This window comes from Nerophis ophidion, linkage group LG05 (assembly GCF_033978795.1).
Source record: "Nerophis ophidion isolate RoL-2023_Sa linkage group LG05, RoL_Noph_v1.0, whole genome shotgun sequence".
Taxonomy (NCBI): Eukaryota; Metazoa; Chordata; class Actinopteri; order Syngnathiformes; family Syngnathidae; genus Nerophis; species Nerophis ophidion.
Genome location: NC_084615.1, coordinates 77,613,933 through 77,626,942, shown reverse-complemented (window position 1 = coordinate 77,626,942; position 13,010 = coordinate 77,613,933). Strand labels below are relative to the sequence as shown.

General features: G+C 38.9%; 1 protein-coding gene across 3 annotated transcripts in view; it reads left to right on the top strand.

Annotated features, from left to right (window-relative positions):
- Nucleotides 1–9,359, top strand: part of spon2a (spondin 2a, extracellular matrix protein) — a 91,612-nt gene extending 82,253 nt beyond the window's left edge. For all 3 annotated transcript variants that reach the window (XM_061902068.1, XM_061902071.1, XM_061902069.1), the window contains 2 exons: nucleotides 2,071–2,242; nucleotides 7,547–9,359. In XM_061902068.1, the coding sequence (XP_061758052.1) occupies nucleotides 2,071–2,242; nucleotides 7,547–7,734 (360 nt within the window). In that variant the 3' untranslated portion in view covers nucleotides 7,735–9,359. The remainder of the gene's footprint in view (nucleotides 1–2,070; nucleotides 2,243–7,546) is intronic.
- The last annotated feature ends 3,651 nt before the right edge of the window (nucleotides 9,360–13,010 follow it).

Sequence of the window (13,010 nt, the reverse complement as noted above, 5' to 3'; positions counted from 1 at the left end):
GAAAACTCACACCCAGTGGGCAGGGAGAATTCACATCCAGTGGGACGCCAGTGACAATGCTGACTATGAGAAACCTTGGAGAGGACCTCAGATGTGGGCAACCCCCCCCCCCCTCTAGGGGACCGAAAGCAATGGATGTCGAGCGGGTCTAACATGATACTGTGAAAGTTCAATCCATAGTGGCTCCAACACAGCCGCGAGAGTTCAGTTCAAAGCGGATCCAAGACAGCAGCGAGAGTCCCGTCCACAGGAAACCATCTCAATCGGAGGCGGATCAGCAGCGTAGAGATGTCCCCAACCGATACACAGGCGAGCGGTCCATCCTGGGTCTCGACTCTGGACAGCCAGTACTTCATCCATGGTCATCGGACCGGACCCCCTCCACAAGGGTGGGGGGGACATAGGAGAAAAAATAAAACAAGCGGCAGATCAACTGGTCTAAAAAGGAGGTCTATTTAAAGGCTAGAGTATGCAGATGAGTTTTAAGGTGAGACTTAAATGCTTCTACTGAGGTAGCATCTCGAACTGTTACCGGGAGGGCATTCCAGAGTACTGGAGCCCGAACGGAAAACGCTCTATAGCCCGCAGACTTTTTTTGGGCTCTAGGAATCACTAATAAGCCAGAGTCTTTTGAACGCAGATTTCTTGCCGGGACATATGGTACAATACAATCGGCAAGATAGGCTGGAGCTAGACCGTGTAGTATTTTATACGTAAGTAGTAAAACCTTAAAGTCTTTGCTGATATTGCTTAACACGATAAGTAATTAATAATTCCGCTGGTATTCACAGTGTTAAAAATAACGTTCAAAATGTAAAACATTATAAAAACATTCACGGTGCGGCGTCTTCAGTAATGCGGACGTTGTACCGATCCGTTGTGGTGAAGAAGGGGGCTGAGCCGGAAGGCAAAGCTCTCAATTTACCGGTCGATCTACGTTCCCATCCTCACCTATGGTCATGAGCTTTGGGTCATGACCGAAAGGATAAGATCACGGGTACAAGCGGCCCAAATGAGTTTCCTCTCCCTTAGAGATAGGGTGAGAAGCTCTGCCATCCGGGAGGAACTCAAAGTAAAGCCGCTGCTCCTCCACATGGAGAGGAGCCAGATGAGGTGGTTCGGGCATCTGGTCAGGATGCCACCCGAACGCCTCCCTAGGGAGGTGTTTAGGGCACGTCCAACCGGTAGGAGGCCACGGGGAAGACCCAGGACACGTTGGGAAGACTATGTCTCCCGGCTGGCCTGGGAACGCCTCGGGATCCCCCGGGAAGAGCTAGACGAAGTGGCTGGGGAGAGGGAAGTCTGGGTTTCCCTGCTTAGGCTGTTGCCCCCGCGACCCGACCTCGGATAAGCGGAAGAAGATGGATGGAAGATGGACTATAAAGTTATATAAGTCTCGCTCGTTCAATATTCAATGCAAAACTTGTTTGGGTCCCTATTAAAAGGTTAATTTGTTCAACCTTGGCCCGCGGCTTTGTTCAGTTTCAAATTTTGGCCCACTCTGTATTTGAGTTCGACACCCCTGCCGTAGTCGATAAGTTTCTTCTTTCTCTTTATCTTCTTGTTATGGGACATTCATCCTCCGCTGTTGCCTTTTTGTACTATATAGTAGTGTAAAGTTCTTACTTATATCGTACAGTAAACTCGCCATGAAAGCACTAAAACATACCGGTGTCGTGAGTTTACATTATTCACCCAAAAAACTCAAGTTATTATGCATCTTTTATATGAAAATAGACATGACTACACCCGCTCATTGGCAGTGCGCCTTATAATCTTAAAATCCAGCATTTTTAATTGTAACTTCCAATGTTTAATCTTGCTATTTGTAGTATAACAACATAAGCTTTTACTATTAAATTACTAGATGATGTCAGTCTTCGCCAGCCTCTTAAATTGTACCACATTTCCTCTAAAGAGAAACCATGGCAGATTTTACCTGACCTGTAAAAAAAAAAAAAGACCACTCTTACATAACAAATGGCAGTAAAAGTTGGGCAATTGGACTTTGGTTGGCTCTCTCCAAGAAATATGGCTGACTGTATGTTTTTGTGTCGATGTGTCTTTCAGATCACCTCTCAAATGCCAAACCACCCGGCCAACTCCTTCTACTATCCTCGCTTAAAGGAACTTCCACCCATTGCCAGCATAAAGCTCACTCGGCAGAGCAGATCCCTTCACCGCCAAGTCCTCATGTCCAATCACATCCTTCCAAACTCCTTCAGTCCTCAGAGATTCTCAGGTGAGGCACAAAGAAGATTGCAGTATTTTTTTTTAACTGCAATTTCTTATAGCTCCTCAAATCCAAAGACAGTAATGTTTTTATTTACAGCAGGGGTCACCAACGCCCGCTGGCCTGTTCTAAAAATAGCTCAAATAGCAGCACTTACCAGTGAGCTGCCTCTATTTTTAAAATTGTATTTATTTACTAGCAAGCTGGTCTCGCTTTGCTCGGCATTTTTAATTCTAAGAGAGACAAAACTCAAATAGAATTTGAAAATCCAAGAAAATATTTGAAAGACTTGGTCTTCACTTGTTTGAATAAATTCTTTTTTTTTTTTTTTTACTTTGCTTCTTATAACTTTCAGAAAGACAATTTTAGATAAAAAATACAACCTTAAAAATGATTTTAGGATTTTTAAACACATGTAGCTTTTTACCTTTTAAATTCCTTACTTTTCTTTCTTGACAATTTTGATCAATGGCGTTATAGCTCGGTTGGTAGAGCGGCGGTGTCAGCAACTTGAGGGTTGCAGGTTCGATTCCCGCTTCCGCCATCCTAGTCACTGCCATTGTGTCCTTGGGCAAGACACTTTACTCACCTGCTCCCAGTGCCACCCACACTGGTTTAAATGTCACTTAGATATTGGGTTTCACTATGTAAAGCGCTTTGAGTCACTAGAGAAAAGCGCTATATAAATATAATTCACTTCACTTCAATGTTCAAGTAATTTTTTTTTGTTTATTGTAAAGAATAATAAATACATTTTTATTAAATTATTTATTTTAGTTTCTGTTTTTTCGATTAAGAATATTATGATTAAAATTCAAAAAAATTATTTCTGGCTAATCTAGAAAATCTGTAGAATCAAATTTAAATCTTATTTCAAAGTCTTTTGAATTTCTTTTAAAATTTTTGTTCTGGAAAATCTAGAAGAAATAATGATTTGTCTTTGTTCGAAATATAGCTTGGTCCAATTTGTTATATATTCTAACAAAGGGCAGATTGGATTTTAACCTATTTAAAACATGTCATCAACATTTTCAAATTAATCTTAATCAAGAAAAATTACTAATGATGTTCCATACATTCTTTTTTAAATTTTTTCAAAAAGATTCGAATTAGCTAGTTTTTCTCTTAATTTTTTTCGATTGAATTTTGAGTTTTAAAGAGTTGAAATTGAAGATAAACTATGTTTCAAAATTGAATTTTCATTTTTTTTCCTGTTTTCTCTTCTTTTAAACCGTTCAATTAAGTGTTTTTTTCATCATTTATTCTCTACAAAAAACCTTCCGTAAAAGGAAAAAATACGACGGAATGACAGACAGAAATACCCATTTTTATATATATATATAGATTTATTTATTAAAGGTAAATTGAGCAAATTGTTTTTTTCTGGCAATTTATTTAAGTGTGTATCAAACTGGTAGCCCTTCGTATTAATCAGTACCCAAGAAGTAGCTCTTGGTTTCAAAAAGGTTGCTGACCCCTGGTTTACACACTCAAGAAGGTATCTGCTTATTATTGCTGTTATCTTCATTATACTGAGAGCTTTCCCTTTTCCTGCCGTCCGCCAAATGTATCGCAGATTTTATTTATTTTTTTCGTATTTACATTTCACTATTTACACCAGAATGTCTGGAATTGAGTCTACCAGAATGTCCCTCTCAAGTAAGCATTTATCTGCAGGGAAGGTTTTTTAAAAGAAGCCTTATCCTACATGATGTCTATGCCGGATGAATGGCTGTCTTCTAAATAACTTGCAAACAAAGGTTCTCCTGTAAGAATATTCCCCAGATTGGACAAAACAGACGAACAAGTTGTTTTCAGTCTGAATGGTCCTCATTATGAGATACATTTACACTGTATTGGTTTGTAAACTCCAGCCATTAACTAAACGGCTTGTAGTCAATGAAAAATCTTCATAATGGAACATTGTAACATTATGAACCATCCAAATGCAGGGAACAAGGACAAAAACAGTCGTTAAAAATGTAAAGGGATAGGGAAAAATATATAAAAACTCAAAATACCCTATTTTTCGGACCATAGGGCGCACCGGATTGAAAGGCTCACTGCTGATGAGCAGGTCTATCCATCCATCCATTTTCTACCGCTTATTCCCTTTTGGGGTCGCGGGGGGCGCTGGCGCCTATCTCAGCTACAGTCGGGCGGAAGGCGGGGTACACCCTGGACAAGTCGCCCCCTCATCACAGGGCCAACACAGATAGACAGACAACATTCACACACTAGGGACCATTTAGTGTTGCCAATCAACCTATCCCCAGGTGCATGTCTTTGGAGGTGGGAGGAAGCCGGAGTACCCGGAGGGAACCCACGCATTCACGGGGAGAACATGCAAACTCCACACAGAAAGATCCCGAGCCTGGATTTGAACCCAGGACTGCAGGACCTTCGTATTGTGAGGCAGATGCACTAACCCCTCTGCCACCGTGAAGCCTGAGCAGGTCTATTCAGGTCTATTTTCATCCAAAAGGCGCATTAAAGCGGTCCTTTTGTGTTTTTTTTCTAAATGTAAAACACTTCCTTGTGGTCTACACAACATGTAATGGTGGGTTTTTTTGGTGAAAATGTTGCATAGATGATGTTTTACGGACCATCTTTAAGTCTTTTTCTGAGCGTCTATTCAGGATGCGCCGTTTTGTGGGCGGTCTTATTTACGTGGCTCACCTTCGGCAGCGTCTTCTCCCCGTCATCTTTGTTGTAGCGGTGTAGCGTGCAAGGACGGGAGTGGAAGAAGTGTCAAAAGATGGAGCTGACTGTTTTAATGACATTCAGACTTTACTTCAATCAATGTGGGTTCTTCCGAGGATGTCGTAGTGGTTTGTGCAGTCCTTTGAGACATTTGTGATTTAGGGCTGTATAAATAAACATTGATTGATTGATTGAACAGAGCAGCGTCTCCTTATCCGTGGCTCACGAGTGCAATAACGCCGGAAATGTGTCCCGTGAAAAAACGTCCGACCGGAACCCTCTAATAACTAAAGTTAGGTGGGTGAATTATGTATTTTTACAACATGTGGCTGGGCTGGCACACAGTCTGTAAAGTTTGTAGAGGGCTTTCAAGGCAAGGCCTCCACGGTACCACCAGAATAATGTTGTATGGGTAAAATTTGGGAGAATGATTACCCCTGGAGGGGCACTGAAAATTGGGAGTCTCCTGGGAAAATCAAAGGTATACAAATATAACGTTGTAAAGCGCCATTCGTATTAACCTCGTGGGCCGCACCAACATTAACTTTTCATATCAAGGTGCGGGCCGCAAAATAACGTCTCGCGAGCCGCGTGTTTGAGACCCCTGCTTTAGAAACAGCTGTTGCCATGTAATCAGGGAAAGTCCAAATAAAAGAGGAGGCGTGCAATCTTTCGTCAGAGCGCAGTGGGTACAGGTACAGGTCTATAGATTTCTCCTCGTTGAGCCAAATGTAATTCTGTCTCTGTTTAATTCCTTGCTTCTTTGTCTGTTTAAAGGGGAACATTATCAGCAGACCTATGTAAGCGTCAATATATACCTTGATGGTGCAGAAAAAAGACCATCTATTTTTTTAACCGATTTCCGAACTCTAAATGGGTGAATTTTGGCGAATTAAACGCCTTTCTGTTTATCGCGCTGGAGGCGATGACGTCAGAATGTGACGTCGCCGAGGTAACACACCCACCATTTTCATTTTCACATTACAAACACCGGGTCTCAGCTCTGTTATTTTCCGTTTTTTCGACTATTTTTTGGAACCTTGGAGACATCATGCCTCGTCGGTGTGTTGTCGGAGGGTGTAACAACACTAACAGGGAGGGATTCAAGTTGCACCACTGGCACAAAGATGCCAAAGTGTCTGCCGCCAGACCCCCATTGAATGTGCCAGAGTGTCTCCACATTTGACCGGCGATGTTAAGACAGACATGGCACAGAGATGTATGGATAACCTGCAGATGCATTTGCAACGATAGTCAACGAAATCACAAAGGTGAGTTTTGTTGATGTTGACTGCCAGCTAATCGATGCTAACATGCTACGCTAATCGATGCAAACATGCTATTTACCGGCGGTGCTGAAGCAGACATGGCACAGAGATGTATGTGTAACCGGTGGTCTTTTCCTCTGCGTTGTGTGTTTTTTATATAAGACGACCGACACCATGGGTTTCTCCACTGCACTTTACTGATAAAACAGAATACAATCGTCATCAAAACTTTGTGCCATCGTCGAGCCCCTCTCCCGTTATCGTAGACAAAAAGGGCGGCATAGTTACATACACAGTAAAATAAAAACATACCTGATAAAACAGAATACAATCGTCATCAAAACTTTGTGCCATCGTCGAGCCCCTACACAAATATATAATAATGAACAAGAAATGAATTAAAGTTTTTAACAAGACATTTTCTGTCGTCGCATGAACGCCTACCTCTCCCGTTATCGTAGACAAAAAGGGAAGTTGGAGGGCGTGTCTAACGCATATAAAAAGACAGGTGTCACAGTAATTATTGCAGTAGGAGGGACAATGAGACAATGGTTCCACATTGACAAAACATCAAACAATATTCAGGTATTTACATGTAACTTACATATTTTGTGTAATTATAACAATAATAAAACTTTAGAAAATAAATTATTTACAAGACGTAATTGACCCTGTTACATATGGATAACCTGTAGATGCATTTGCAACTATATTACGTTTCCTTCCACCCACATTTAATGCGAAACAAACACTTACCAATCAAAGGATTTAAGTTGCTCCAGTGTCAAAAGATACGAAAGTCCTGATCGTTTGGTCCGCACATTTTACCGGCGATGCTAGCGCAGCTATTCGGCCATGCTATGGCTATGAATAGCGTCAATAGCTTCAGTTTCTTCTTCAATATTTTCATACTCCAACCATCTGTTTCAATACATGCGTAATCTGTTGAATCGCTTAAATCGCTGAAATCCGAGTTTGAATCCGAGCTAATGTCGCTATATCTTGCTGTGGTATTCCCATTGTTTGTTTACATTGGCAGCACTGTGTGACGTCACAGGGAAATGGATAGTCGCATCGCAAATAGCGAAAATCAAGCACTTTAAAGCTTTATTTAGGGATATTCCGAGACCGGTAAAATTCTGAAAAAAACTTCAAAAAATACAAGGGAACTGATTTTTATTGTTTTTAACCCTTTTGAAATTGTGATAATGTTCCCCTTTAATAGATGTCATCAGTGTTTGAACCTGACAGACATAATTTCATCAAGCCTCTGACAAAACCTGTCACTGGTGGGATCCAATAAGTTCTAAAGTCATTATTTGTCTTGCATCTTTTTCCACAGTGACACCCCTGGACTGTGAAGTGTCTCTCTGGTCATCCTGGGGCTTGTGCCTGGGGCACTGCTCCAAGGGCGGGGTCCGCCATCGCACACGCTACATCCTCCTACCACCGGCCAACACCGGCGTCCCCTGTCCTGAGATGGAGGAACAGGCTGAATGCGTGCCACACAGCTGCATGAAGCGCCAGTAACCCACAGAGCGTGGGTGCTGCCAGTATTCGACACTGGGACTCATGATATTACTGCTGGACTGAGAAACTCTACTGCGTTATTTCTCTGTATTGCAATGGATTTAATTCCCTTGTCAAGACTGTATTCACTGTTTAGTCTACTAGTTTTATTGTCTCCTTCAGTAAGTGTAGCAGAGTCTTGGACCAATGCAACAAACCTTTTTTGCATGCCCGCAGTAGGACAAGCATATCATACCATCACACAACCCAATCCAGACCTGGGAAAATGAAGACTTTCAATCCGGCCCTTAGGACATTCCCAAATATTTTATTTTTAGATCTTTAAGATGGAAAGTGTAGCTGCCGTTATGAAGTGCAGTGATGTTTTCAAATTAACTATACAAAGTATTTCAATGGTTGGAATCTGCCCTTTTGCATGATATACTAGTTACTATGGTAATCTAATTAGTTACTATGGTAATCTAAGTCACAGCAGCTCAGACCAGGCACCAAGCGGTGTGGGTGGGGAGCGTTTCTACCAAGTGTTTCCGGGGCGGCCAGCCTGAAATTTTAGAACAAAGTTCTAAAATTTAGTGATATATCAGCTATGTCAGATTGTAAGTGGTTTATTTTTGTACCTTTCACGTTCATATTTCGCTGTGTTTGTTGCATTTTAGTTGCGTTTCACTTGATTGTACAATATGTCGATCAAGAAGGAGATGTGACGATATGTTGTCAATATTCAGTGTTTTATCCTTCATAGTTAATAACTTTATTTACAAGTACATTCTGGGTGTTTAATTCAGTTAAAAAAAAAATGGAAAGTTCCATTCTGTTTTTTAAGGCGGTCTGTCATAAAGTTTTTAGCATTCAATCAGACATTATTGTGAGGTTTTGCATCAGTGTTCCTAAAAATAGACACATTTTTTTCTCTAAATTTGGCCCCCCGGAGTCAAAATAATTGCCCTGATCCCTTCATGTATTTTTACAAGCATTAGTGTACATAAGCCATGACGAAAAGGCTTGAAATATTTAGCCGATTTAAAAAGAATATTTTATTTTATTACTAAGTTGCAGTTTTTTTGTTAGTTTTTTTACAGAAATAATGTTTGTTGCATTTTTGTTGCGTTTCACTTGATTGTACAATATGTCGATCGAGAAGGGGATGTGACGATATGTTGTCAATATTCAGTGTTTTATCCTTCATAGTTAATAACTTTATTTACAAGTACATTCTGGGTGTTTAATTCAGTTAAAAAAAAAAAGTGGAAAGTTCCATTCGGTTTTTTAAGGCGGTCTGTCATAACGTTTTTAGCATTCAATCAGACATTTTTGTGAGGTTTTGCATCAGTGTTCCTAAAAATAGACACATTTTTTTTCTCTAAATTTGGCCCCCGGAGTCAAAATAATTGCCCTGATCCCTTCATGTATTTTTACAGGCATTAGTGTACATAAGCCATGACGAAAAGGTTTGAAATATTTAGCCGGTTTAAAAAGAATACTTTATTTTACTACTAAGTTGCAGTTTTTTGTTTGTTTTTTTACAGAATTTTTTTTTTTTTTGTATCTATTTTGTTATTTTAATGTGGATGTTTTTGTATATACTATATTGTATTACTCATGAATAAATGTGGAGTGTTTTTCAAGTAGGGCACTTTTGTGTGGTTTTCAGCATGAACATTATTCAAAAGCTAAATGTTTTGGTTTTAGGACAACATTCTGCACTATTGACACTTTATGTTTCCCATCTATAAAATATGCAGTGTACAAACCCCGTTTCCATATGAGTTGGGAAATTGTGTTTGATGTAAATATAAACAGAATACAATGATTTGCAAATCCTTTTCAACCCATATTCAGTTGAATGCACTACAAAGACAACATATTTGATGTTCAAACTCATAAACGTAATTTTTTTGGGGCAAATAATAATTAACTTAGAATTTCATGGCTGAAACACGTGCCAAAGTAGTTGGGAAAGGGCATGTTCACCACTGTGTTACATCACCTTTTCTTTTAACAGCACTCAATAAACGTTTGGGAACTGAGGAAACTAATTGTTGAAGCTTTGAAAGTGGAATTTTTTAACATTCTTGCTTGATGTACAGTTTAAGTTGTTCAACAGTCCGGGGTCTTGTTGTATTTTACGCTTCATAATGCGCTTCACATTTTCGATGGGAGACAGGTCTGGACTGCAGGTGGGCCAGGAAAGTACCCACACTCCTACTATGAAGCCACGCTGTTGTAACACGTGGCTTGGCATTGTTTTGCTGAAATAAGCAGGGGCGTCCATGATAACGTTGCTTGGATGACAACATATGTTGCTCCAAAACCTGTATGTACCTTTCAGCATTAATGGTGCCTTCACAGATGTGTAAGTTACTTATGCTTTGGGCACTCATAAAAAAAGTTAAAGTACCAATGATTGTCACACACATACTAGATATGGCAAAATTATTCTCTGCATTTGACCCATCACCCTTGATCACCCCCTGGGAGGTGAGGGGAGCAGTGGCAGCAGCGCCCGGGAATCATTTTTTATTTGATTTAACCCATAATTCCAACCCTTAATGCTGAGTGCCAAGCACTAATACACCCCCATACCATCACAGATGCTGGCTTTTGAACCTTGCGCCTATTACAATCCAGATGGTTATTTTCCTCTTTGTTCCGGAGGACACCACGTCCACAGTTTCCAAATATAAATTTGAAATGTGGACTTGTCAGACCACAGAACATTTTTCCACTTTGCATCAGTCCATCTTAGATGAGCTCGGGCCCAGCGAAGCAGGCGGCGTTTCTGGATGTTGTTGATAAATGGCTTTCGCTATGCATAGTAAGAGTTTTAACTTGCACTTAAAGATACAGCGACCAACTGTAGTTACTGACAGTGGTTTTATGAAGTGTTCCTGAGCCCATGTGGTGATATCCTTTACACACTGATGTCAGTTTTTGCTGCAGTACTGCCCGAGGGATCAAAGGTCCGTAATATCATCGCTTACGTGTAGTGATTTCTCCAGATTCTCTGAACCTTTTGATGATTTTACGGACCGTTGATGGTAAAATCCCTAAATTGCTTGCAATAGCTCGTTGAGAAATGTTGTTCTAAATCTGCTTGACAATTTGCTTACAAAGTGGTGACCCTCACCCCATCCTTGTTTGCGAATTACTTAGCATTTCATGGAAGCTGCTTTTCTACCCAATCATGGCACCCACCTGTTCCCAATTAGCCTGCACACCTGCGGGATGTTTCAAATAAGCGTTTGATGAGCATTCCTCAACTTTATCAGTATTTATTGCCACTTTTCCCAACTTCTTTGTTACGTGTTGCTGGCATCAAATTCTAAAGTTAATGATTATCTGCAAAAAAAAAAAAGTTAATAGTTTGAACATCAAATATGTTGTCTTTGTAGCATATTCAACTGAATATGGGTTGAAAAGGATTTGCAAATCATTGTATTCTGTTTATATTTACATCGAACACAATTTCCCAACTCATATGTATTTGCAAAATGAACACAACTTGCAAGTGTGTAGGAGGACCAGCTCGCTGTTCTAAGGGACTATTTGATCATATAAAACGGAAGATAAATCATTAAAGCCATTTTTTTTTTTTGCTGCAAGACCCCTACCTCCCCCTCCCTCTGCTGCAATGAGATACTTTTGGTTGTGTAGCGCCATGCAGTGGACACTTTAGGTAGTGCCACCTACTGGCACTGAAAGCGTGAACTCAGAATGAAGTCATTTACTGCAATTGTTTCATAGTTATCAAAACATACATGTTGTAAAGTTGTGGAGAAAATCATGTGGGTTAACGCAATGGATTTGTCATTTTCGCAAAAATGTCATTTCAAAGGTAAAATGTTGAAAGAGCCATATTGGACCAAAAATACCAAAACAAATCTGTCTGGAGCCGTAAAAAATTAAACGCCATATTACATACAGATATTGTGTCATGAGATATAAATTGAATTATGAGGACTTAAAGGAAACCAAATGAGCTCAAATATAGCTACAAATGAGGCATAATGATGCAAAATGTACATACAGCTAGCCTAAATAGCATGTTAGCATCGATTAGCTTGCAGTCATGCAGTGACCAAATATGTCTGATTATCACTCCACACAAGTCAATAACATCAACAAAACTCACCTTTGTGCATTCATGGACAACGTTAAAAGTTTGGTGGACAAAATGAAAAAGAAGTGGCATAAAACATGTCATAGAAAGGAGGAACTACATGTAAACCAGGGGTGTCCAAATTTTTTCCACTGAGAGCCGAACACTGAAAAATCAAAGCAAGCTGGGGCCATTTTGAGATTTTTTTTATTTTAAAAAACAATTCAATATATTTATGAAAAATATACATTTAGGCCTCCACTCAGGGTTTTGGTAAAAAAAAATATTAAAAATGTGTCATTATTTAGTATTATTATTATTATTATTATAGGCTTAAATCTCTAGATCAGTGGTCACCACCAATAAGGACCAGATGAGTTGCCAGCTGGCTTGTTCTAAAAATAGATCAAATAGCAGCACTTACCAGTGAGCTGCCTCTATTTTGTTTAAATTGTATTTATTTACTAGCAAGCTGGTCTCACTTTGCTCGACATTTTTAATTCTAAGAGAGACAAAACTCAAATAGAATTTGAAAATCCAAGAAAATATTTTAAAGTCTTGGTCTTCACTTGTTTAAATAAATTCATTTATTTTTTTACTTTGCTTCTTATAACTTTCAGAAAGAGAATTTTAGAGAAAAATACAACTTTATAAATTATTTTAGGATTTTCAAACACATATACATTTGTACCTTTTAAATTCCTTCCTCTTCTTTCCTGACAATTTAAATCAATGTTCAATTTTTTTTTTTTAATTGTAAACAATATTAAGTAAATTTTAATTTAATTCTTCATTTTAGCTTCTTCAAACTTATTATGATTAACATTCAAAAAAATTATTCTGGTAAATTTAGAAAATCTGTAGAATCAAATTTAAATCTTGTTTCAAAGACTTTTGAATTTCTTTTAAAAAAAATTCTGGAAAATCTAGACGAAATAATGATTTGTCCTTGTTAGAAATATAGCTTGGTCCAATTTTATATATTCTAACAAAGTGCAGATTGGATTTTAACCTATTTAAAACATGTCATCAAAATTCTAAAATTAATCTTAATCAGGAAAAATTACTAATGATGTTCCATAAATTCCTTTTTTTTTTTTTCAAAAATATTCGAATTAGCTCGTTTTTCTATTCATTTTTTTTCAGTTGAATTTCGAATTTTAAAGAGTCGAAATTG